Raw genomic sequence first — 26,303 nt, forward strand, 5'->3', positions numbered from 1 at the left:
ATTAATCCTCATATTTAATGCTGTTTTATTTCTTCTGCTGGATCCCCAATGAATCAGCCCTCTGTGATTCTCTCACTCTGTCTTGCCGCTGATGTACAATAGCGCGTCGCTTATCTGCTTTGTTTCCATGCAAATATTGGCTGAAGTCAAACCCAGTAGCTGTTTGACAAGCCGCCAGAAATGACAATTATTGAATGACAGGTGTGCTAATGTAGTCAATTTGCCCACAAAAAAAGAAGACCTGAACTCACATAGTTGTCTCTGAACTCAGATGACTTCAGAGCCTGCTAGATGAACTTCTCGACCCTTCATGCATCATACATGTTAGATTTTCAGCAGATGTGGTAATTGCTTTCTTGGATACTGTTTATTCTGACATGAATGATGTGAGATATGAGGCATCTATTGTGTATCGTATCTGAATTGTATACCCCTTAAAAAGCAGTGTAATCTTTTCTGAAGCACCTAAGGCCTGAAATAAAGCACAGCACTTAAAAAAGGTCACAGTTAAGGAGAAACTGTTACGAGGTTTGACATAAAGACAGAAAACGCTGACGGGTTTGGCTCGACATCAAGATGGTGGACACTTTGAAAGGATTTAAATGACAGATAGCATTTCCCGACAGCTGAGAAACCACAGGTGCCATTCAGAATGAAATATCTCTGGTGAAATGGCATTTTCAGTAATCAAAGAGGAAGGAATCAAATCTTGTGAAGATTATTCAGGAAGGCATAGGCAATTGAATATAGTTAGATTGGAGAAACATCTGTGGTGGAGCTGTAGGAAAACGCCGTGAACAAACTTTCTCTCTTTCCGCACGCGTGACATTTTCTTTTTCTTTTTTTCTCTCATCGAGCTTAAAGTAGCGGCTCAAAAACCTGCTATTTAACTTCCATAAAGGCTTGAGGAATATCCAGAAATACAAAGAGGTGCATATCATAGATGTTCAAAAGATAAACGGGCATAATCATCCTGTGGTCTTTATTTTTTGTTTTTTCAGGGAGTACCTGGGGAAGCAGTTGCAGTCCACCGAGCAGTCGACTCCAGCTGTGGCTGCCCGAAGCTGAACTGCTCCTGTTCTTGTGTGTGAGCCAGTGTGTCTGATCCTGTGTTCTTGGTGTGAATGTAAATCTGTGCTATATAGAATGAACATGTTAAAAAAAAAAAAGTCGAGTTGATGTACTGAACCCTAAATTTATGATTTACTTCTTCTTTGTTGTGCTCTATGTCGTTGTGTAAAGTTGTGCGTCCTTATAATAAAATCACATTAAGTGATCGGAACAGTTCTGAGAGATATATTATAAAGCAATAAGCCCCAAGAAGCTTTGCGGGGCTTATTGCTTTTATAAAACGGTTATTCCATGTAGTAAGGTTTCACAGAATAAAACAGAGCAAATAAAGTATAATGATATAAATAAAAACAGTATTCTTTTTCCAAACAATGTAGTTCCTCAGAAACAGTTGTGGTTCCATCAAAGTGGTTGCCGAGCAAAGAAGTAAAAAAAGGTGTATGTTTGTAGTGTCATTTACAACAGCTTTGAACGCGGCTCAACCAATCAGAATCAAGGACCGGAACTATCCGTTTTATAAAAAATGTTATTTATGTCTTTGATGTAAACAATGAGTACGCATTCCAATAAAGAGTGCACTTTGACAAATGTTTCTGTTGAAGAGTTTTTCTTGTTTAGCTTTTCCAGTCAAATGTCAATTTTATATATTATGTAAATTATAAAAATTTAAATTTCATTCAAAATTGAAATCTCAGTCTTTGTGGTTAAGTCTATCTATCTGTCTGTAGATGCAGTACATAGATCGAGACAATATGTGTGGTTATTTCAGATCGATAAATTGACTGGCAGACAGAATCATATGTCTGATTATCTCAGATTAGTTTTTCTCAGAATAGATGGAAAAATCATCTGGAGTTATTTGCACTTCATCCTAGGATCTTATAGAAACACAGATTGATTTTCTGTGATCTTGCTCAAATATCAGATTCATATGATAATCCTTCAATATCAGAAGTCCCTGGACCATATCATTCCTTTCAGTGTAATAAGCAATACAACCACCTTCAGGTCATAATTTTATTTTACGGTGTATCACAACGTTTTGCTTTTGAAAGTATGGAGTCACCTGTAGGAATAAATAAATAATTTAATCCACGAAGACTGTTTTGCAATTTGACCCCTCAGTTTATAAACCGTACTCACAAATTCTTAAACTGTTCCCTTGGTTTAATAAATCATGCCCATGGATTAATAAACCATAGCCACGAATTTCCAATCCGTGCGCTCAGATTTTGTAAACCGTACCTTCGGTTTTAAAATCCGTACCCACAAATTCATAATCTGTGTGCACGCTTTCACAATCTGTTCCAACAGGTTTGTAAACTGTACTCACAAACTCATTTTAGAAGAACAAATTTTGTATATTATTTTATTGTGTATTATTAAGTTGCATCAAAAATCTTATGCTTATTTGTGATAATCTTAGCACTTTATTATTATTGTCTAATTAACCTGGCATTGTGTATTACAACTGTTTTTACTGCTTTGTTTCCTTTTTAAAGTCATTTTGGATAAAAGCTTTTTCTAAATACATATGTAAATGTAATAATAACAATGGTAGCCTAATAATAATAGTAGTAGTAGTAACAGCAACAACAACAACAACAACAACAACAATAATAATAATTATTATTATTATTATTAATTTATAACTATAAATGAGGGCACATAAGAGTGATATGTTTATCATAAAATAATTAATGAACGCTTGATTTTTAAATAAACTTTTAAAGTTTTTGTGCACTATTCACTATTCTTAACATGAAGATTTGTTTTGGTGATTTTCTTATACTAACTTTTTTACCCCAAAATCTGACGTTATTAGTAAATTAAAACCATTCAGTGTACTAGGGTTTAAATAGCTTACATTGTACAGAATACTTCCCAATGACTCTCTCTCTGTCTACCCTTATGCTTCCGTCAAATACTATGGTATTTCCTTCTAATGCAGCTAATTCTCTTCTGCAGTACTGTTTCATTGCAATCCGGTCTCCAGATCTGGGGACATATGTCAGTAGTTGCTCATCGGACATACTATTGACTGCATCTTGACTACATTCAATTCTCTATCGTTTTTTAGAAAATTCAAGAAAATCTCCATTTTGAAAAATATATTTAAAACACAATGCATCCTGCACCTAAACAGGTGGCCTGGTTGAATCTGCCGGCACAGACTGGGGGCGGCTATTGATATTGCAAGCTTTTTTTTTTTTTTTTTAGATCATATACTTTACTCTAAGGGAATAAGTTATTAACCTTTAGAAGAGCCGTGCTCTTTTGAAATTATGAATGTGTCTTCATAAACAAGAAACTGAAGTGTAGTGTAACAACACTATAATTTAATTTAAAGGACTTATAATTTTTCATATTTCCCATCTTCTATCTGGTGACGTATGCCAGACTTCTTATGACTGCTTATATTGATCTGCCTCCATTTTTAAATGCAATGCTCACAATCAAGATCCAGTCAACAACCATTGCACAGAACCAAGTCTCCACCCTACATATTTTCTTTATGGATAACCATTACACTTGATGTACATGCAGCATTTTTTTTAAGTTACTTCAAAATTTCTCCTTCTGTGTTTTGCAGGGTCTCCCACATTACACACAGTTCTAAAACTTAAATTAATTAAGTTAAATCTCTAGGTGTTTTTTTTTCATTCCACTGCCCTGCATCTTTCATTTTCAAGGCAAAAACGTATTTGCATGAATGGCCCAGAACATCACAGAAAATTTAATTCCTCCTGTTGTCAGCTTCTCAGATATTTCCAATCAGATTCATGTATTTCATTTCATGTCACAGTGGGCCTTTTTACACCTTTTATGATAAGGTGTCACACCTGTGTCATTCGTAAACACAAACCCATTTGCCAATTTGCTGCATTCCTTGTGCATCCCATTTTTTAAATAACCTCCCAGAACCTTTTCCATACACGACTGGGCAGAGCATCAGACGAGAGCAGATGCAGCCACTGGGTAATTTGTGTTCAGTCGCCCTCTCTTCTCTCTCTCTCTCTGTCTAAATGGAAAACAAGCTGTAGCTGTAGTACTATCAGTTAGCAAATAGCCCGGTACTCTGTGTGCTTTGTGGATGTCCAGATAGAGATAACCTTCAAAGCCTATTACCACCACACTGTCTGACAGATCCACAGCATATGTGGTTATCAACTCGTTCGGGATGTGTAAAGGGTCATTTGAATTCTAATAGGGTCATCTTAGGCCTCGTGGAACAAGGTTGTTAGTGGCATTATCAGATGTCTTATTCGACCTTATTGGGAATCTTGTTTTTTTCTTTCACACCTCCGTCATATTAAGATGCTGCTGTTGTGTCAAGAATGAAGTGACTCATGTCTACGATCCCACATATCAACAGGGCTGTATGGCATGCCAGCGCTTGTGTGACACTTCCCACACTGAGTGGCTGCTTTAAGCAATGTGCGATGCAGACATTCTTTTGCCATAATCAATGATGAATTTGTGTAAGGGCTCTCGGAGGCATGTCGCTTTTGAGAACTCTGTGCCGATGGCTTTTGTGAATTCTTTTTCATGCTGCACATAGCATTCTTAAGGGCTGTTTTTATAAACGGCCTCTTTCAGTGACATTAAATTCACTGAGCTAGGACAAAACTTCTAATTTACCCTTCGCAGGGAGTTTGACTGATAGGCGATCTGACCAATCACAACGCAGAATCTGACAGTTTTGTCTGACAAATGAATCAGACAGGTTTAGATTAGATTAATTTTGGTGGAGTTAAACTTGAAAAATGGTGTGTATTGACATCTTTCCGCAGTAGAAGCAAGATACGTTCTGATGTTCATTCATGTTTATTTCATGTTATAGGAAGAGGAAGAGATGATCGGTTCACGTGCCGCTTGAACTGAAGTGCTACAGCGATTTGTCACAACACATTAAAGAGCTACAAAATTATATTTATTGTTTGATTTTTTTTTTTTTTTTTTTTTTTTCTGAGAACATTTGAGAAAGCTGAGATTTTTTTTTTTTTTATACCTAACAGAGCCTGCTCTGTCTTGTCTGTCAACGTGTTGTCAGTTATCTCTTTGCTCCGCAATGTATTTTTTACTGAGAGCGCCATTGCTTGCTGGACATACCAGCAGTAATGAAGGTGGGCAAGTCTTTGCGAAGAGGCTCAGATTTGGTTTAGCCTACTTATGTTTCAACTACGATGTGATCAAAATATTTTAACGCAGTTTACACACTGGCCCCGCCCCCATGCCTGTGAGTCATCTTACATTTCATACAGTTGACTGTTGACAAATATGCAGGGCAACAACTCCATAAATGCAGTTTTGACCTAAAATTCAAGATATTGGGGCAAAAAATGCCCCATATGAGTTTTTGTCTTATTTATATCACATAAGCGATATCACATCAGCAGCAAAAGCAATATCACACGAGTGCTGTTTATGTCCAAATACCACGAGTGAAAATGATTTTATACAGCATTTCAGTTAATAAGATATTTTAAGTTGTTTGCTCAATTTTGCAAACAAAAATATTATCCATAAAGGCACTTTTGTGCATCTGTGAGCAACATAGTTTAGTTTCTGAATGAATCTGTGTTTTGAACAAATCATGTAAACCAATGCTTCAAAGCCCCATTCATAGAGAGAGTGTTTACTTAAAGGTGCAACAGGTGATTGTCTTCAGAAACATTTTTTGTTATGCTGGTTGAAAGTCTCTTCACATCCCGATAGCAATCATTAAGTTAAGTGGTCTAAATGTATTTATATGTATTTATATATTCTGTGGAAGGCGTAGGACCAAGAAATGTTCATCCAATCAAAACTCAATGACAGGCAAACATCAACAACCTGATCTTCCTTCCTGGTATTGTAATACTTTTACTAAGGCAAGGCAAGGCATTTTATTTCTAAAGCAGATTTAAAACAACAGCTGCTGACCAAAGTGCTGTAAAATCTAAAAATGTAAAATGAAAAGAAAGTTTTCTCAACGTTGAATAACACATGATGTATTGTAGTAACATTGTCTCTGGTCGTCTGGTGTGTGTATATGTGTTCAGGGGGCGTGGCTTTGGACTGCGATTTGCAGGGAGGGTGGGACATTTGCTTTCAGTGCCATCAGGCTAAAATTAGCATTTTCCAAGATCTCCTACTGCACCTTTAATTCCTGAATCAATCAGTTGTGTGAACATATTGAATGAATGAATGACTCATAAAGACATTTACCGCCACCTGCTGGCAGTTTTAGTTTCTTCTTTAGAGTATCATTTTATTTATAAATAAATAAATAAATAAATGCAAACATTACAAGGATAGTTCACAAAAAAAAAAAAAAAAAAAAAAAACATCATTTACTCACCCTTATGTTGTTTCAAATCTGAATGACTTGCTTGCTTTTGTGCAACATAAAAGAATGTATTTTGAAGTTGTTCTGGCTACTAGTGATGGGAAGTTCGGATCATTTTACTGACTCAGACCTTTGAAATGACCTTTGCAAAATGAACAAATCTTTTTTCGAGTCATTCCGTTCATTTCGTTCATTATAGCAAAATGTATATATAATTAAAATGTTACGTGCTACTTCCCTAACACATCTACTACTTATGCAAATGTTGATCACAATACAAACAACACAAAATTATAATGGTATAAGAAACAGAAAAAAATAATTAATAGTTTACTTGGGTCTTTAGTCTATGATTAATTCACCTCAGCTCTTATATCTGACAAGTCTTCGGGTTGGAGTTGTTATTTCATCACGTTACAACCCCATAAACTTAACCAATGCAGTCTGAGCTGGAAAGAGAATTGATTAGTTCATCTCCCGAGTCTTCGGGTTTGAGTCATTCGTTCATCACGTTACAGCCTCATAAGCTGAACCTGTGCAGTCAGAGCCGGAAAGAGAATTGATTAGTTCATCTCTCGAGTCTTTGGGTTTGTTCTTTTGCCACGTGACGTGACAGCATTGGATAGAGAAATTAGTTATTTTACAACCTTCCTTACAAACGGGTGCATAGTCATTATTATTATTATTATTATTATTATTAACTCTTACAGTAACAGTAAACAGCTTTTTATTTCTAACAGTTTCTAAATGTGTGAATTTCTGTCATGATGATTCTTTTCCATAACGGTGAATGTGGTAACAAAGGTAATAAACTAAAGAGTTGGTTATAATATTATTATTAAGTCTTTTTCCCTCAGACTGCATAGGTTTAGGTTATGGGGCTGTCACGTGATGAACGTACGACTCAAACCCGAAGACTCAAGAGATGAACTAATCAATTCTCTTTCCGGACTGTAGGGTTTACGCATATGGGGCTGTCACGTGATGAACAAAGGACTCGAAAGACCCAAAGACTAATTCAGTGCAGAACCTATAGGATCTTGCGCGACTGAACGAATCACTACCCGAGACAACTCGTTCTTCCCGAGTCACATTAATATGGAGACAGATAAGTCTCAAATATAATTCACGCAAAAAACACGATTCACACATGTGTAGACAATTTCACATGCATGAACCCTAATTCACGTACACACAAAAAAAATTCACGTGCGTGAAAAAAAATATATATTCACAAAAAGCAATTCACATGCGCAAAATAAAAATATATATTCATAAAATACATTTCACAAATGCAAAACACAATTCGTAGATATACAACTGTGCACAAAAACCTTTGAATGTTTAAAATGTATGAGTGTCTGAATGTACAAATTGTCATTTACGAATCAACTCGGATTTGTGTGTGTGTGTTTTTGAGACTTTCCTGGCAGAGCTCTCTTCCCACGTGGGTCTGTCGTACTCTTTACCCAATCAGATGCGAGCTTACCATTCAACCAATCATATCATAAGCCACTGAGAGTGAATTAAAGGAGAATGATTCTGCGCACCTTTTGCGCAATATGAATTAATTAGAACGGAAATTAAGCCTTTACATCAGTAATCCCATAGACAGTAAAAGAAATGGACACAGCGACCCAATTGGAACTCAATTGAGACAAGTGAAGCCCATTTTTAGCGATTTTTAGAACTTCCGTTTCTGACGCGCAGACTCAAACTAAGCTTGATGACGTCAGCAACCTGTCTGACAGATGTAAATCTTCTAGTAGCTGTGCGTGCAAACTGCCATCGTTAATCTTGCAGAGACTGCGAGCTTGAGCGGGGAGTTCTTTGGCGTGAGTGAGCAGGGGTAAGTATTCTGATTAATTATTTTGTATAGTATTTTAAAATTGTAACGCCAGGGCTTCTATGGGCTTCTCTCTTGACGTCTCCCCGATTGCCTGCGAGCTTCTGAATGCACTCTCGGTGGCTTATGATATGATTGGTTGAATGGTAAGCTCGCATCTGATTGGTTAAAGAGTACGACAGACCCACGTGGGAAGAGAGCTGTGCCAGGAAAGTCTCAAAAACACACACACACAAATCCGAGTGGATTCGTAGTAAATGATGATTTGTACATTCAGACACTCGTACATTTTTAAACATTCAAAGGTTTTTGTGCACAGTTGTATATCTACGAATTGTGTTTTGCATTCGTGAAATGTATTTTATGAATATATAATTTTATTTTGCGCATGTGAATTGCTTTTTGTGAAATATATTTTTTTTTTCACGCACGTGAATTTTTTTTGTGTGTACGTGAATTAGGTTTCATGCATGTGAAATTGTTTACGCATGTGTGGAATCGTGTTTTTTGTGTGAATTATATTTGAGACTTATCTGTCTCCATACATTAAAGATTCATTCAAAATGTACGAAATCGTTCAAGAACGACCCATCACTACTGGCTAACAGTGCCTTTCATTGCATGAACAAAAAATACTGATATGTTTCTCAAATTATCTTCTTTTATGCTCCATAGTTTATGTTAGGCCATTGTAACATATTTCTTTCTTTCTACTATTTGTAATGGCTACTTTCTCATTTAACACAATAATAGCTTTAAATAATCTTTTGTGGGTATTTTCACAACCACATTTAATTTGCGATTAATTAAATTAATTGCTACAACATGTAATCAATTAGATTAAAAATTTTAATTGACTGACAGCACTGTTTCAACAACAATCCCCAGTGCTTGCTTACAGCTGCATGTTACAGCCGAATGTTGGCAGCATTGGCTTACCGAGCCACTCACTGAGGCTGTCAGTTGAAGATGTGGCTTTGTAATACAGGTGGAATATTATCGACTAGTCAAATTGACCGGATTTCTCTGCTCTTGTTGACATGGGTCACAGATTGCCTGTTCCCATGGTTACAATTAAAAACAGGAGCAACTCAGACAGCAGTTAAGAGTATTTCCCCTCTCATCCTGATAGCAGATGGACTCTGACAGAAAGATTTATTGTGGTATTTGTTGTTTTCAAAGTTTGCAGATCTACCTTTGTGTGTGACAAGAAGCTGAATTTCATCCAATCACTGTAATGGAACTATTAGAATTCATAATGTGCTATTCTCATGTGTATTGTTAGGCATAATGCATAACCTGCATAACCTGAAGTACTTTCTGTGAATCATTTTTGTGGATGATCTAAATTCACACATACGGGCTGCACTGTCTTTGGATATTGGATCACATTTAGACCGCTTTGTTACAATCAGTCTGCGACTGAATCCATTTGACATTTTGCAGCCGTAGCCTCTCTTTCTCCAATGAACCTTTCACTAACAACAGGAGTTCCTATTCAGCTCCTGATTGCTGAGATCAGGGCCATTTCATGGCATGTCGGTAGTGAAACTGCCTTTAACCCTGCAGCATCAGCCAATAAGCTCATTCATTGGAAATCAGACACATTTCTCTGATATTTGTTATTAAATGTGGACAGTGCGCAATTAGTCATCTTTGGATGTCTCAAAAATATCTCAAATTGAGAAGATAATCATGGGGATCAGTAAATGGCTTAAAGATATTGATTAAATATATTGATATTTCTCTAGAAGTCACAAGGACTACTAGGATGATTTTGTCTAGACATTCACTGATTGTTAGTATACTATAAATGGACTGGTATACCAGTATACTGGTATACCAACCATGTGACCAACATCATAGCATACCAGATACATATATGTATCTGGTATGCTATGATGTTGGTCACATGGTTGATTTTTTATGTGATGTTGACTGTTCCTTTGTCTTTTTTATCCTATTTTGTTTGGCTTGGGTTTCAATTTATTTTTATTTTCTTGTTTTATTTTTCCTTTCTTCATTTTATTTTTATTTGGTTTTATCCTGTGCTGTTTGTTTCCATTTATTTTTTGTAGTTTATTTGTTTTGGGGTATTTTGTTAATTTTTTTTTTCTTTTGTATTTTGTTTCTGTGCATACTTTGTCATTTATTTTTGCTTTTTTTGTGTGTATTTTACTTATTTTATTTTGTATGTGTTTTTTGTTTAATTAGCTTTTTATTTATTTTATTTCATTATTTTTTGTATTTTATTTTATTTTTTGTTTTATTCTGTTATTTGTTTTGTATTTCAATGAATTTCTTGTAGTTTATTTGTTTTGTTTTTATTGTTTTTTTACTTGTGTTTTGTATTTTGTTTCTGTGTATGGTTTGTCATTAGTTTTTTATTTTATTTGTATTTAACTTATTTTATTTTTTCTTGCTTTTTGTTTAATTTGCTTTTTCTTTTTCTTTTATTTAGTTTTTTTGTATTTTATTTTATTTTATACTGTTGTTTGTTTTGCTTTGTATTTTTATATATTTTTGTAGTTTATTTGTTTTGTTTTTATTGTTTTTTTTTACTTTTGTGTTTTGTATTTAGTTTCTGTGTATGCATTGTCATTTTTTCCATGTTTTTGTTTTATGTTTGTGTATTTTATTTTATTCTTTTTATTTATTTTATTTAGTTATTATTATTTTATTTTTTGTATTTTATTTTGTTTGTTTTGTTTTATTATTTTGATAATTACAGACATTCATCAATGAAATGATGTGGTTAAATGAATTTCTAAAGCCAGCAGTCTTAGAACTGACTTTTACTTGCTTTTAGGCAGGTTGTTATTTATTACTGGTTGATATCGTAAAATGCAGAACCACAGAGAATAGAGCTCAACCATAAATTTCTCCTCCAATATTACACCATCAGCACTAATGGCTGTTTAAGAGTGCTCAATCTTCAGGCCTGTGCTAGGATGACACGGACTTTGATCAAGCTTAGGCACCATCAGCGGAGCCATCTGTGGCTAGCCTTTATTTGGAGAGCCTCTTTGCAATGTTCAGGCGGGGTGGAATGGAACAAAATCCGAAGTTTGTGTTCCTTTTTATCCTTTTGTGCATGATAAACACTTGCCCATTATACCACAAAAACATGGTCACTGTCTTTGGGATTCACAACAATAAATTAGAAGGTGCACATAGAGCGGAAATGAAGCAGAAATAATTCAAGAGCTGTTTTCATCATGTGTGCAATCCATATGCAGCAGTACATTGCGTATAATGTGATGTGAACGTCAACATTACTGAGTATACTAGTGTATTTGGAAACAATTAATATTGGAAAAATTTCATTCTCTCCCATAGATCACTTCCATTTTGACACACTTATTGCTATTTGTGAATATATATGAATGCAGAAACTGCATGTCTGGTAAGAACTACTTGGCTTGATTTATAACTACCTGACAGATCTATAAGGACTTCCATTAAATCTATTGTTCTTAGAAGCATCCTTTTATGTAGCTGTGAGAGGAAGTGTTGGTAACCTGTCTGTTATAGTAGCTTACATGATTGGCTGTTGATGTTAGTTCTTATTATTTTTCTCTGGTACAGTGGTATTCAGAATGCTTAAGGACTGTCTCTTGATTTCCTTGCAGGCTGCATTCTTGAGTCGTCATTGTAACACTTCATTTGTATTTGTGAGGGCACCAATAATCTATTTCATGGCTGGGAGGTCTGATGTTTGGCATGAAATCATGCACACTCAGAACTGTTGCACCTTGGTGAATATATATAAAAAATAAACTTTGGTTTCCATGGAAACTGTTTCTAAACAAACTGATGCCTTCACACAGTACACTCATTTCATTCTTCAAGGGCACTGAAAAAGAGAAAGAATAACCCCACTATTTCTCTCTTTCTATCTCTCTCATGCACTCATGTCTCTTATTCAAATGCATAAGAAAAAAAAAACATATAAACTGTCCTCTCCATGCTTTTTGTTTTTGGCCAATTTCAGCAGGTTATTTCTCAATCCACTTAAGCTACAGATGCCTCACATTTAAGAAATTATATTTCATAAGTGTAAAGCAGAGCATATTTACATTTACATTTATTCATTTAGCAGATGCAATTATCCAAGTTGTGCATATATTGGCATATGTTAATATATTTATTTAGACTTGAACAGATTGTACAGTTTCGTCTTCAACTGTGTTCAACTGCTGAGCTTGGATTTAAAAGACCATATCATAAAATAGAGTCATGTGACTCAGAGTGGGTTTTTTTTTTTCTTGTCTTTGACTTGATTTACCTTGAGAAAGCATGGCACACAGTTCCATTTTTCCCTATTGGTTCTTTCTAAAAAATAAAAGTTTTCTCTTTTATTATTCATCAATGCTTGAATTCATCATTGGTAAATATTCAATTTTTTTCTTTGTCATGTGCTAGTTTTGTTTGCACATTAGCATTTTAAAAACACATACAAATAATGAGAATTTTTAATTATTCTCTATCCTTTTTTTATTTCTGACGAACAATTTGTGCTTTTTTTATTGTTGGAAAATTTGTCTAAATGGCATTTATTTTTTTTATTTTTTTGTCTGTTAAATAGTAATTATGTCATTATTTACAAACCTACACAAGAGGCAGGTTGGACATGCTGTATGCCATTGGTTCTTCAGTCTTGTAAAAATGTCATGATGATCTTTTCATAGCTATATATATACATAGATGCCTCACCAGCGGCTATTTCCATGAACCATTATATGTAACCCCATCCGGGATGGACTGTGAACACCTAAGAGCAAGCTGACTGTGTCTGCAATCATAGATATATGCATATATGAATTTACGTATATCTGCAATAGTCTTCAGCAGATGATTTTGATAATCTAACACAATACAACAAGATAAAGGCGTTAGCTAACTTAAAAAAACTTAAACTTAAAACTAGTTACCATACTTAAAAATCTGTAATATTGAGTTAACACATATAAAAACACAAACTGATGCATTCTCACCTCTGAAAGATGAAAGATCAAGAATTTAAATCTCGGAAGAGGAACTGATTTTTACATTGACTGTTCCAAGATGGCGGACACATTGATGTTTCCGGAGCAGTCCAATGTGGCTCTATATACACATATCTATGAATCTCTCATCATGCCATATTTTGACCTGAGAGCTGCAGCAGCGAGGAAGATTATGACTCATATGTTGCTCTGTTCCTCACACATGTCATTATGACTTCAGAAGATGTGGAATGTGGAGTTATTGACTGCTTTCATGTGTTTTATTTTTTTGCCTTGAAAGCTTATGGTCATAACTGTTGTTGTTTGTTTTTGAAGATTCTTAAAAAAAAAATCTTTAATCATTCATTGGTGGTTAGTAATATTTTTTGTTGTTGTTTTTTGACTGTTTTGTGACTTTTTTACTGTGTTTACATCTGGTGATTTTTTTTGTCTTCAGTTTTGTATTTTATTAAGGTTTTTTTTTTTTCTTCGTTGTATTGCCAAAATAATGATGTGATTAAATAAATATTGTATAATATATGTATAATATTTTGTAAGAAAACAGCAGAATTGTCATTGTAAATAGCAAAAAGTCAATGTCAGGTAAACTAACCATTTAATTTGTTGTCTTATATATGCAGTTTTATAGGTTTACAATAATATCTCAGTAATTTATGTAGGCAGAGTACTAAAAATAGTATGCATGAATATGACAGAATATGTGGAAAACTTCCAAACAACTTATACTCAGCTGTGTTATATGTACTGTATATGTCTGTGTAGACTAAAAAGAAAAAAAAAACTTGCATAAGAGAAATACAAAGACTAAATAAAATAACTGATTAAAATCCATTTTCCCTCCACACAGCTGTGTCCTTGAGTGGGATTTTGTGATGTCTGATGGATCTGTAATTATCTACCCCTATAAGCCCTTTTTCCTGAAGTTACGAAGCACAAGCACTGGGGGGAAAAGCATACCACACAAACATCAACTTCCTATGTCTCTTAGCAACATGAAAACTACTCTTACTTTTGCCTAGAAAGAATGAAATGAACAAGAATCTGCATTCACAGAATGTCATGCTGATGAACTACAGTAGATGTTTATTGTGTCCATTACTGGCATGACAAGACTGTGTTTAGATGAGTAAAATCAATATGGAAGAGTAAATAGTAACATTAAAAGGGGGCCATTAGAGCTCTTGCTGTGGTCGACCCTTAGTCATGTACTTTGTTTTCAAAGTTGTTGGGAGGGAACAAAACTAGCACATGTGCTTTCATGAAGGAACACATTTGGGTTTTGCTGAACCTACTTCTTTCATTCCATTTATGTTTCTAATATTGCCATCTAGAATGGGCAAATATTTAATAGCAACAGAATAATAAGGTGATATCACATATTATGCTTGCATTAGTTTTCTGCTTCCTTAACCTTGCTTAAAGAGAATTTTATAGAGTTAATAAGTTTGCCTATTTTGGAAAATGCAAAAGTTTTAATGTTACTTTACTTAACATGATAAAGTTTTACTACTGTACTTAACATGATAAGCAGACCACCATATTAGGGATTTTTAGCCCCTTTTTAAAACTAATATTATGGAACATAAGATCAAATAGTCTATAAAGCACCTACTGTTATAAAGTGACACTGTCCAGTAGTAACAAGGTAGGCAGCATCTCTCTTGCCTCTTCTCTGTGAATGTGAGGGGGAGTGAAGGTCGCTGAAAAGTCACATGAGAGGAGGTGGTGTCTCCAAGTCACTGTGATTGGCTGATCATGCTGTTTTGAAGATGATGTTCATAACAAGTTCACACATGTGCCTGAAACTAGTGAAAATAGTTTCATTACAAAATCAAGGATACACCCACTCAGACATCAACTAGACTGCATATGCATCGCTACTATATAGTAGACGAACAATAGTGAAAGAGTGAATGTGAAGGAGTAGTAAGTACAAATTCACATTTGTAAATATTCAAAAGAAGTAGGCCCTACTCATTCAATATGCGAATTTGGATGCTGACGCTAGTCTGAATATTATTGAACTAGACACCTGCCGCCTTAATTGGGAAGTTGAGGAATTTAATTAGGTTGCTTTTTTTAAGTTGCTTTTTAATAATAGGCCTAATAGCTGAACACCAGTTAGTGGTAATAAATGAAATGCATAGAAAAAATTAGTTACTGTATTATGGTGAGGCCTATTATTTTTTTAAAAAATGTAAAAGTTTTGATAGCCCATAGACTTGACGAGACTTTGAAGAAAGTTATTAGAAATATTATATTGGCCTAATATAAATAAATAAAAAATAATAATTACTGTTCCCCTACCCACAAACCGTTTTAACATAAAATGGAACATGCACATGAATGTATAGCCTACTGTAGGCTACTACAAAACAAGACAGATGGACTTTTCCTCTTCGGGTCAGAAGACCACCAAACGCAATCACTGTTTAATCCTTTACTCTAATACGTCTCTTGCCCACAGAATTACGCACATCCTTCTCTGACAAAACTAATGCGGTTTTCCCCATCTTTGTCTCTTTGAAAAAAAGATAATGTCCACTCACTCTGGAGAACTTCACCTGCTGCTATCTTTATTGAACCTGCGGTCTTGCCTGTTGAGTTCTCTCGCGATGGTGTGCGCGTGAAATGTCTCCAGACATGAAGTTTGGCGCGCGCCATCTCATAAAACGTTAAAACTATTTAACCGACAGAAGTGGCGTATGTTTTCAAGACATTTTTCACATTTAGAAGACAACTTCATTACCGCCGATATAGACGAAGAGTCGCAGTGAGACACTACAGCTGCTTAACGGACTGTTTCAGATGGAGACCGTCACATGAGATCTGATGTCATACGGGACGCTCGCACGGCGGAGGCAGCTGCTCTCGTAAGGTGGCAGTCAGTCATCAGTTGAATAGGAGCGGGCCAAAGAAATCAACGCATTGCGCACAGACCCCATTGTTGTTTTAAAAGCTTGGGCTTTTCAATTTAAATTTGCGGTTTGCAGTTTATAATAAGGTAAGTCTTTTATATTAGATGTTTTAACAACTGTGCAACAGATATTTTTTGAGGTAAAGTGCAATACAGAATCAGATTTCAGCATATAGCCTATGCACTGTATCTATTTTTTAACAAATGCATACTGAATAATTATGTTGTAAAAACTGTCAGTATTAATATCCGTCGTTTATTTATTCATTTCTGATTATTATTTGACCATTTTTATATAATCTGTATTCTTAAGCGACTGAACTTTTCCAGTGACTCAGTTAGACATTTGCTCTCATTTTGCAAATAAACAGACGATGGACAGCAACGTGGTGCAGATTTTTAAGGAGGACAAATGCCCCTCATCGCACCTCGAGAATTGTTTACCCAACTTCACATGGCAGTCTGCTGTCTCGGACATTTATAACTATTCACTGAATGAAAGCTGGACGAACGAGCAGGAAACTATGTCTCCTATTATTCCGATCATCACTGCCGTGTATTCCGTGGTGTTTGTTGTAGCACTAGTGGGAAACTGCCTGGTGATGTATGTCATTATCAGGTAAGAAACAGCATTGTCCTAAGATGTACTGCCCTGCATTGTTTACGAGTGCCTTTAAATCGAATTTAAAAATATGTATCTCACTTTTTAAAATATGTGATAGTTTGGACGAAATACCTGTTTTAAGGAAAACATTTAGTCAAGGGTTTAAGTCCAATTCGGCAGTTTAGCTCCCCTCGGTGGACTGAAATATGAATGCACAATGCAGTCAAAATTACCTTGACATGCAGTACAGTTCATTTAAGTAATTCAACTCAAATTGTGAAACATGTGTATTAAATAAATTCAGTGCACACAGACTGAAGTAGTTCAAAATGGTCTCTCACTTTAGTTCACTAGGCTACACAATCATGGAGAAGACTGCTGATCTGACAGTTGTCCACAAGACAATCATTGACACCCTTCACAAGGAGGGTAAGCCACAAACATTCATTGCCAAAGAAGCTGGCTGTTCACAGAGTGCTTTATCCAAGCATGTTAACAGAAAGTTGAGTGGAAGGAAAAAGTGTGGAAGAAAGGAAAAAAGATGCACAACCAACCGAGAGAATCGCAGCCTTATGAGGATTGTCAAGCAAAATCGATTCAAGAATTTGAGTGAACTTCACAAGGAATGGACTGAGGCTGGGATCAAGACATCAAGAGCCACCACACACAGACGTGTCAAGGAAATTTGGCTACAGTTGTCGTATTCCTCTTGTTAAGCCACTCCTGAGGCGTCTTACCTGGGCTAAGGAGAAGAAGAACTGGACTGTTGCCCAGTGGTCCAAAGTCCTCTTTTCAGATGAGAGCAAGTTTTGTATTTCATTTGGAAGCCAAGGTCCTAGAGTCTGAAGGAAGGGTGGAGAAGCTCATAGCCCAAGTTGCTTGAAGTCCAGTGTTAAGTTTCCAAAGTCTGTAAAGATTTGGAGTGCGATGTCATCTGCTGGTGTTGGTCCATTGTGTTTTTTGAAAACCAAAGTCACTGCACCTGTTTACTAAGAAATTCTGGAGCACTTTGTGCTTCCTTCTGCTGACCAGCTTTTTGAAGATGATGATTTCATTTTCCAGCAGGATTTGGCACCTGCCCACACTGCCAAAAGCACCAAAAGTTGGTTAAATGACCATGGTGTCGGTGTGCTTGACTGGCCAGCAAACTCACCAGACCTGAACCCCATAGAGAATATATGGGGTATTGTCAAGAGGAAAATGAGAAATGAGAGACCAAAAAATGCAGATGAGCTGAAGGTCATTGTCAAAGAAACCTGGGCTTCCATACCACCTCAGCAGTGCCACAAACTGATCACCTCCATGCCACGCTGAATTGAGGCAGTAATTAAAGCAAAAGGAGCCCCTACCAAGTATTGAGTACATGTACAGTAAATGAACTTTACAGAAGGTCAACAATTCACTAAAAATGTTTTTTTATTGGTCTTATGAAGTATTCTAATTTGTTGAGATAGTCAATTAGTGGGTTTTTTGTTAAATGTGAGCCAAAATCATCACAATTAAAAGAACCAAAGACTTAAACTACTTCAGTCTGTGTGCATTGAATTTATTTAATATACGAGTTTCACAATTTGAGTTGAATTACTGAAATAAATGAACTTTTCCACGACATTCTAATTTGAGATGCACCTGTATACTGCTTTGAGCAAAGACTGTGTCTGCTCACATTCTGTTTATAGACGAATAAGAATCATACTAAAACAGGGCAGTCATGTATATGGCACTTTAAATGTGATTTCTGTGCTGTGTAAAGATCCGTATATATGTGGTTTTTGAAACATTTGAGATAAAGAAGTTCATGCTTGTTTAAATAATGTATCACAGCACAAGCTGTCATACTGCAAATATAACCACAAAACACAGATGGGTTTAAGCTGTGAATGATATATAATTTCTATACACAACCAGTGAAAGAGAAATGTTTGGTAACGTTTGAGAATTTGTTGTCAGTTTATTTAGTATACAGTCTGAAAGCAATCTCATATGTGAATTTATCACACTGATGGGTTGTGTTTCATTTATTTTGACACTCTCTGGCTCAATCGATTTTCCCAACAGATACACTAAAATGAAAACCGCCACAAACATCTACATCTTCAACCTGGCTGCTGCAGATGCCTTGGTAACCACCACCATGCCCTTTCAAAGCACAGATTATCTGCTGAACTCCTGGCCGTTTGGAGAGGTGGTTTGTAAGGTGTTCATCTCCATCGACTACTATAACATGTTTACTAGTATCTTCACCTTGACTATGATGAGTGTGGACCGCTATGTGGCCGTCTGCCACCCCGTCAAGGCCCTTGATTTCCGGACACCGATGAAAGCTAAGATCATCAACATCCTCATCTGGGTGCTGTCCTCGGCTGCTGGGATCCCTGCAATGGTTCTTGGGAGCACTCAAACAAACAATGGTAGGGATGAATGATATATACACTACCATTCAAAATATTTTTTTAAATATTTTTGAAAGCCATTACTCCAGTCTACAGTTTCAAATGATCCTTCAGAAATCATTCTAATATGTTTATTGGGTGTGTAAAAACACTTCTTATTATTACTTTTGTAACATTTGATTAATTTAATGCGTCCTTGCTGAATAAAATTATCTATCTATCATCTGTCTGTCTATCTATCTATAAATCAATGTATTATAATCAGTAGTGACATCTAATTATCATTTAGGAAGAAATCCAAAATATCTTACGTTAAATGATGGGACTGTGAGTTCTCTACTCCATCCTAATGTATTTATTGTTCCTTCCCACAGGCTTCATTACAGCACAGATGATTAAGCTGTCCTCACTTCTGATTAATAATTAACCGCTGTTGTTATATTTCTTCTGCAGGCACTACAGAATGTGCTCTGCAGTTTCCAGACCCGTATCTCTACTGGGACACATTGATGAAGATCTGTGTTTTCATCTTTGGTTTTGTGGCTCCTCTCCTCATCATCACGGTGTGCTACACGCTCATGGTCCTGCGTCTCAAGAGCGTACGTCTGCTGTCGGGCTCCCGGAAGAAAGACCGCAACCTGAGACGCATCACCCGTCTAGTGCTGGTTGTGGTGGCTGTGTTTGTGGTGTGCTGGACGCCCATACACATCTTCATCCTAGTCAAAGCTCTTGCGCCCGGAGTGCCGGAGACCACTGCGGTCATGGCTGCCTACTTCTTCTGTGTGGCGCTGGGATACACCAACAGCAGCCTGAACCCCATCCTGTATGCTTTCCTTGATGAGAACTTCAAACGCTGCTTCAGGGACTTCTGCTGCCCAGGTCGGACCTCTGGGAACGGGCATGGCGTCAGTCGGGTCAGAAGCACTCTTCGCGAGCACACGTGCCCAGCAGAGGCCAAAGGGGACGGGGGCCAAGGTCGACCCGTATGACTAGCCGTGGAGCTGTCGTCCTTTCATGGTCAAGAGGACTCAAATGACCTGGGACTGACACAGATCACCACCGCCATGTGAGGAAGAGATTGTGCCCTTTACCTTTAGAAAAATGGGCTAACTAGTGCTAGAGCAAAAAGGGATCTTTTAGCAAAATCATTTACCCCTTTCACACATACGGATTTGACTGGAAAATTACCGGTAATTTGCCGTAAAGAGGTCATGTGTGAATAGGCCCTTTTTAAAAATAAAAAATCGTTCCAGCAATTTTACCGGTATGAGAAGTAACATTACCAGTAAATTGCCGGAATGATGCTGTGTGTGAACGCAGAATGAAAATGACCGGTATGAGCATGTATGAGTTCAGAATGCGCTAATGTCTACTCCGGGCCAATCCAGAGCCTTTGAAATACAAACTTCAATGGCTGTGGGCCAATCATAACATTCTGACACAGATGGCGCATTTACTCCATGCTGTGTATTTCAGTTTGAAGTCGTCTAATATGATGTCTCTGGGCCAAAAGAAGCTGCATGAATGTGATTGTTTGACACAAAAATGAAAACATCAACAAAAACACTGGCCGCGTTTTCCCCACTATGTTTACAAACACAACACCATGAGGCACATTTCCGTTTAATTTTGTAACAGAATATACCGGTTTTGAAATTTTAAACCAATGTGTGAATGGTGCTTTACCGGAAAAAAGACGGAACGCCATTGCCCTTGTGAAGAGTGCATCTTTTAATTTACCGGTAAAGTCGTTCCGGTAATTTTACGGCAATTTACTGGTATTACTGTGTGAAAGGGGTTTCGTATTTCCATATTCAGATTTTGATAGTACGCTATAAGAAAATAAATAAAACTTTAAACATTTAAGTTTACAGTAAAAATCCATACATTATATTTTATTAACTGATATAATGTGAAAACACCAACCTAGTAAAATTTTTAAATATGTTTTATGCTTTTATAATATGTTGACAACCACCAAAAACACAAAGTGGTAATGAGAAAGCCACATGATGAATCAAAGCTTATCACAAGTAACTTTTCCACAAGGGGTTGATATTAATATACAGAAGATTTACATGAATATACATGACTCTAAAATAATGCAGTAAACATTAATTCACTAACTTAAACCCTAATGTACATAAACGATAAAAAAAACAAAGAAACTGTTATTTCAATCAAAAGCCATCAAATGTGAAGTGTCACACAGGAATGTCAATTTACATTTTTTTTCACTGTAAATGATAGGATCACTTGTGGGGTTTTTTTCATGTCCCATTATTATAGTTTTTCCTAATATATAGTAAGGGAATTACCATTAAGATAAAATATGATCGTTTCTTACAGTGTATCACTTCAAATCTACAGTGTATCACTTCAAATTCAAATCTAGTTTATTGCTTTTTTGAATATCCATTGACCAAATATGTGATTATTATTAAAATGATTAAAATCTGGTCCCTCACAATCAAATGACATGCTCAAAGATCCTTTTGCGTAATAAGTCCTTTGGGATATATAGTATATTAGGCATCATATTTTAATTCTAACTTATAGTTTCATTTGAGTAGATATGAAAAATAAAATAAAATAGTGTAGCCAAAAACTGCAAACAAAAACACTGTATGTATGCGTCTGTTTTTCAACTGTAAATACATACATATATACAGTGCTCTCCACTAATATTGGGCAAATATATGAGCAAATGCAGCTGTGAAAATAAATCTGCATTGTTTATCCTTTTGATCTTTCATTCAAAAAATTCACAAAATTCTTACCTGTCATTGAAGTAAAACAATTGAAAGTGGGGAGAAAATCTCATTGTGAAATAAATGCTTTTTCTAGTTCATGTTGGCAACAATTATTGCAACATACAGTATTTTTCCCAATATAACAGCTCTGAGTTTTGTTTTCTCCTATAATGCCTGAAGAGTTTGGAGAACAGTTGATAAGAGATCAGAGACCATTCCTTCATACAGAATCTCTCCAGATCCCTTAGATTCACAGCTCCATGATGGGCTTCTCTTCAGTTCACCCCACTCATTTTCTATAGGGTTCAGGTCACGGCCCATTATGAGATTTCTAACAGAGGCAGACAGGTTTAGATTTTTTTTTAATCTGTTGGTATTTGATAGAATCAAAGATGCCATGTAGCTAAACAAGATGTCCAGGACCTCCAGCAGAAAAGCAGGCCCACAACATTAAAGATCCAGCAGTATATTTAACCCTGGACATGGGGTACTTTTTATCCCTGTTTGTACTAAACCCATCTGGTGGGTTTGCTGCCAAAAAGGTTTTTTTTTTTTTTTTTTTTTTCATCTTACCATAGAAGCCAGTGCCATTTGAAGTTCCAGTCGTGTTTGACAAGTGAATATGCTGGAGTTTGTTTTTGGATGAGTGAGGAGAATTTTTCTTCAAAACCCTCCCATGTGGTGATGTAGGGGCTGCATGATTTTTATTTTTATTTTTTAGGCTTTCTGACCCCAAGACTCAACTAATCTCTGCTATTCTCCAGCTGTGATCTTTGGAGAGTCTTTGGCTGCTCAAACTCTCATCCTCACCATGCATGAGGTCGATATAGACACACATCCTCTTCCAGGCAGATTTGTAACATCTTTAGTTGATTGGAACTTCTTAATTATTGCCCTGATGGTGGAAATAGGGATTTTCAATGCTTTAGCTCTTTTCTTACAACAATCTTGTTCTGCACATCAGAACTATATTCTTTGGGTTTACTCCTTGTGATGGATGATTAAGGGTATTTGGCCTTTGTGTTCCCCATATTTATAATCCTGTGGAACAGGAAGTCATGGCTGGACAATTTCATGCTCCTAGTCACCCTGTTGTGCTAAAAAATGTAAATATCAATGGTAATATACTTAAGAGATATTTTACTCAAAATAATTTCTAGGGGTGCCAATAATTGTGGCCAACATGCATTGGAGAAGAACAATTATTTCATCATGAGATTTTCTCCCCACTTTCAATTGTTTTACTTCAATGATAGGTTAGAATTTTGTAAAAAAAAAAAAAAAAATATATATATATATATATATATATATATATATATATATATATATATATATATATATATATATATATATGGTTTTTTTTTTAAATAAAGATCAAAATAATAAGCAATGCAGATTGATTTTCACAGCCACCTTTGCTCATATTTACCTATATTAGTGGAAGGCACTGTGTGTATGTATATATATATATATGTATATATATATATATATGTATGTATGTATATATATATATATATGTATATATGTATGTATGTATATATATGTATGTATATATATATATATATGTATGTATATATATATATATATATATATGGTATATATATATATATATATATATATATATATATATATATATATATATATATATATATATATATATATATATATATATATATATATATATATATATATATATATATGTATATATATATATATATGTATATATATATATCAATGTATAAATCAATGTATATTAATCAACAGTGTCACATAATTATCACTCAGGAAACTATATATCTAATGGTGGGGAAAAAATAGTCTACAGCAGTTCAAGTAAAGTGAGTGTAGTGTTTTTGGAACTGCTTTCTGTTTGATAAGTGCTTTATATTCTCTGTCTTTGATTTAGATTGAAGGATTATGTCTGAAAAGGATTATGAATTATTATGTATGAAGGATTATGTATCTAAGTAGATCTTAGTTGCCTTAGAGGGAGTCTACGGATTTATATGTTGTTGTTTTTTTGGGAACAGGGCTTTAAAACAACCAACTAAAGGACTGAATCTACTTAGTCAGGTTGTTCATGCTTAATACAGTGTATTATCATTTCCTAGAACTACAAAAAAGATGTACATCTCAGTTGCATGTTTGACAATGAAAATGTGGGGATCGCTGAGAAATGTTTATGTAAATGCAATTTATAATGAAAAGAAAATACAAAATCAGTTCCGTGGTAGAAAACAGTTCAAATGTACATTGTTTTTGACATTATTGATGTAACAGTTGATTTTTGTAAGTATTTGTAATGTTACCTTTAGGATGTGAATGCAATATATATATATATATATATTTTTTTATATTAAATTAAATAAAAAACACACACACACACACATATATATATATATGTCTTGACGTTCGTAAAAATGCAATCTTTTACTGTAGTTCTGTTCCTTTATTATGACATCATCAGTGCTCTTGCCACAACAGTATAGAGATTGCAAAATTCTTTTGAAAAAATGTAATGCCCTTTGTGCCTTTGGTTTTTCATAAATCAATATATATGACATTATTGCAAATATTTGGTCATCTAATATGCTTTCTGGTGTTATAGGACAATGAAGCACAGTTTCTGTAAGTTCCACTGTACTTTCAGTAATGTACACTATTATATCATGGCAGATTTTGAATGTGTTAGTAAGTTTTGTTTCTCAGCTTGTGTTTCAATATGTGCAATTTTTGAAAAATAAAATAAAATAAAATCATTTGAAATGAAATGAGCTTTGCTATGCCATCAGTTGTACCTTGCTTGTATAATATTACCTGTATTTGAAAACTATATTGTCAATAAAGTGAACTGTAAGAATGAGTGTTGAGATGAGTCATGTTCTGTTCAGAGATGTCAATCACGACTGAATGATGCGTCCGAAAAATCATTCAAGACAACAAAGCCAGATGAAAGAAGCGTAACCATGTAACAAAGGCAGTATCGCCATGGCAACCGATTGTGCATCTTATAGCCTATTTCAAACAGCAAGAGACACATTCTTTTTTTCCACACCTTTGATGCTTGTCAGTATAATGAGAACATCTCAGATATGTCATAGAGGAAGACATGATGATCAATGGACAATATGTCTAAAGCCTTAATTTAGAAAAAAAGATTTTCTCTCTGTAAACTGATGATATTTTTTAATGAAACATTAGATTTTCCCCTCTGACTTTCTTTCAGGGAACATCAAGAGAGATATTTAGTAGTCCAAATGCTCATTTCCAAATACAAGTGGTTAGGAATCATTCTGCTTAATTCCTCACTTTAGAATGACATGAAGAAGACTAAAGGATGGCAGAATTTACATTTTTTTGAACAGTCCTTGTAAAGGTGCATTAAATAATTTTTCATACAACGTGCTTTGCAAGTTAAGATGATGGTAGGCTTCAAGGAACAGAAAATTAAAGGGCTTTTTTACAGAGTTGTTCAGAACCTTGTCAGATTATGTGCACATTAACAGTTTTCAGAGACGGTTCTGTCAGTACACAGTTAAATCTAGTTCTTGGTAAATCTAATGAAGTGTTAACGTTGCCATGGTAGACATTAATGGATAAACATAGCGCTTCAAGGTCAAACTGTGAAACTGTGAAACATCTATTTGTCAGAACAGCCCCAGAGAAGGAATATGTAGCCTACAATTAATTTCCATGGAATCTGTTTGTAATTACACATATATTGTGAGAGAAAATGACTTATCCGTTCTTACACCCTCTCTTCTTACATCATTTTTTATTTTTTTTTTTAAATTGAAATACTAGTCTAACATGTTTTCTGACTGGAATAGAGTGAATTTACATCATCATCAGATCATGGTGGTTACATAAACATGATAGGTAATAGCCTATGTAGCCTACCTACTGAATGTGGTTAAAAAAATAACTTAAAAAAAATCGGTTTTTGAATGCAGCAGTCAGATGTCTCAGATTGTCTACAGTCAATTAAAACAATAAATTCATTAATTGATAGATAACTAAAATTAAAAACTAATTGAAAAAAAAAAAAATATTTTATTTTCACAGTTTAATTACACATAAAAACAAACAAAAAATATTATTTAAAAATTACAATAATAGCCCAATAATCAGTCATTATCATAACACATCAATTATGAAATATATCAACCTGATAATAGTAAACCAATGGTAGCAATAATTAATACACATGATTCATTTCTCCCTATATTGGCCGGTTTAAAAGATATGTGACGAAACAATTTCAAGGGAAAAATAAGACGAAAGAGAAACATATACAGCAATAACCTAAGAAGAGCTATACCAGTGGGACCAGTGGGAACCTACAGAAAAACAGCGGATGATAATCCTCAACCGTGAC

General features: G+C 35.1%; 2 protein-coding genes across 3 annotated transcripts in view; both read left to right on the forward strand.

The window, feature by feature from the left end:
* Positions 1–1,659, forward strand: part of atp6v1h (ATPase H+ transporting V1 subunit H) — a 37,514-nt gene extending 35,855 nt beyond the window's left edge. For both annotated transcript variants that reach the window (XM_019116591.2, XM_019116598.2), the window contains one exon: positions 1,002–1,659. In XM_019116591.2, the coding sequence (XP_018972136.1) occupies positions 1,002–1,068 (67 nt within the window). In that variant the 3' untranslated portion in view covers positions 1,069–1,659. The remainder of the gene's footprint in view (positions 1–1,001) is intronic.
* Positions 1,660–15,815: 14,156 nt separating this feature from the next.
* LOC109077626 (delta-type opioid receptor) lies at positions 15,816–22,319 on the forward strand. Its single transcript, XM_042718412.1, has 4 exons — positions 15,816–16,262; positions 16,547–16,794; positions 18,838–19,190; positions 19,626–22,319. The coding sequence occupies exons 2-4, from the start codon at positions 16,550–16,552 to the stop codon at positions 20,159–20,161; spliced, it is 1,134 nt and encodes a 377-aa protein (XP_042574346.1). The 5' UTR covers positions 15,816–16,262; positions 16,547–16,549; the 3' UTR covers positions 20,162–22,319.
* The last annotated feature ends 3,984 nt before the right edge of the window (positions 22,320–26,303 follow it).

The sequence above is a fragment of the Cyprinus carpio genome, chromosome B2 (assembly GCF_018340385.1).
Source record: "Cyprinus carpio isolate SPL01 chromosome B2, ASM1834038v1, whole genome shotgun sequence".
NCBI lineage: Eukaryota > Metazoa > Chordata > Actinopteri > Cypriniformes > Cyprinidae > Cyprinus > Cyprinus carpio.

Bases quoted from the DNA above. Each gene is read 5' to 3' on its own strand.
- LOC109077626 (XM_042718412.1), top strand. From the start codon at position 16,550: ATGGACAGCAACGTGGTGCAGATTTTTAAGGAGGACAAATGCCCCTCA. The intron at 16,795-18,837 runs GTAAGAAACAGC...TTTTCCCAACAG, and splicing joins GTGATGTATGTCATTATCAG to ATACACTAAAATGAAAACCG. The intron at 19,191-19,625 runs GTAGGGATGAAT...TTTCTTCTGCAG, and splicing joins GAGCACTCAAACAAACAATG to GCACTACAGAATGTGCTCTG.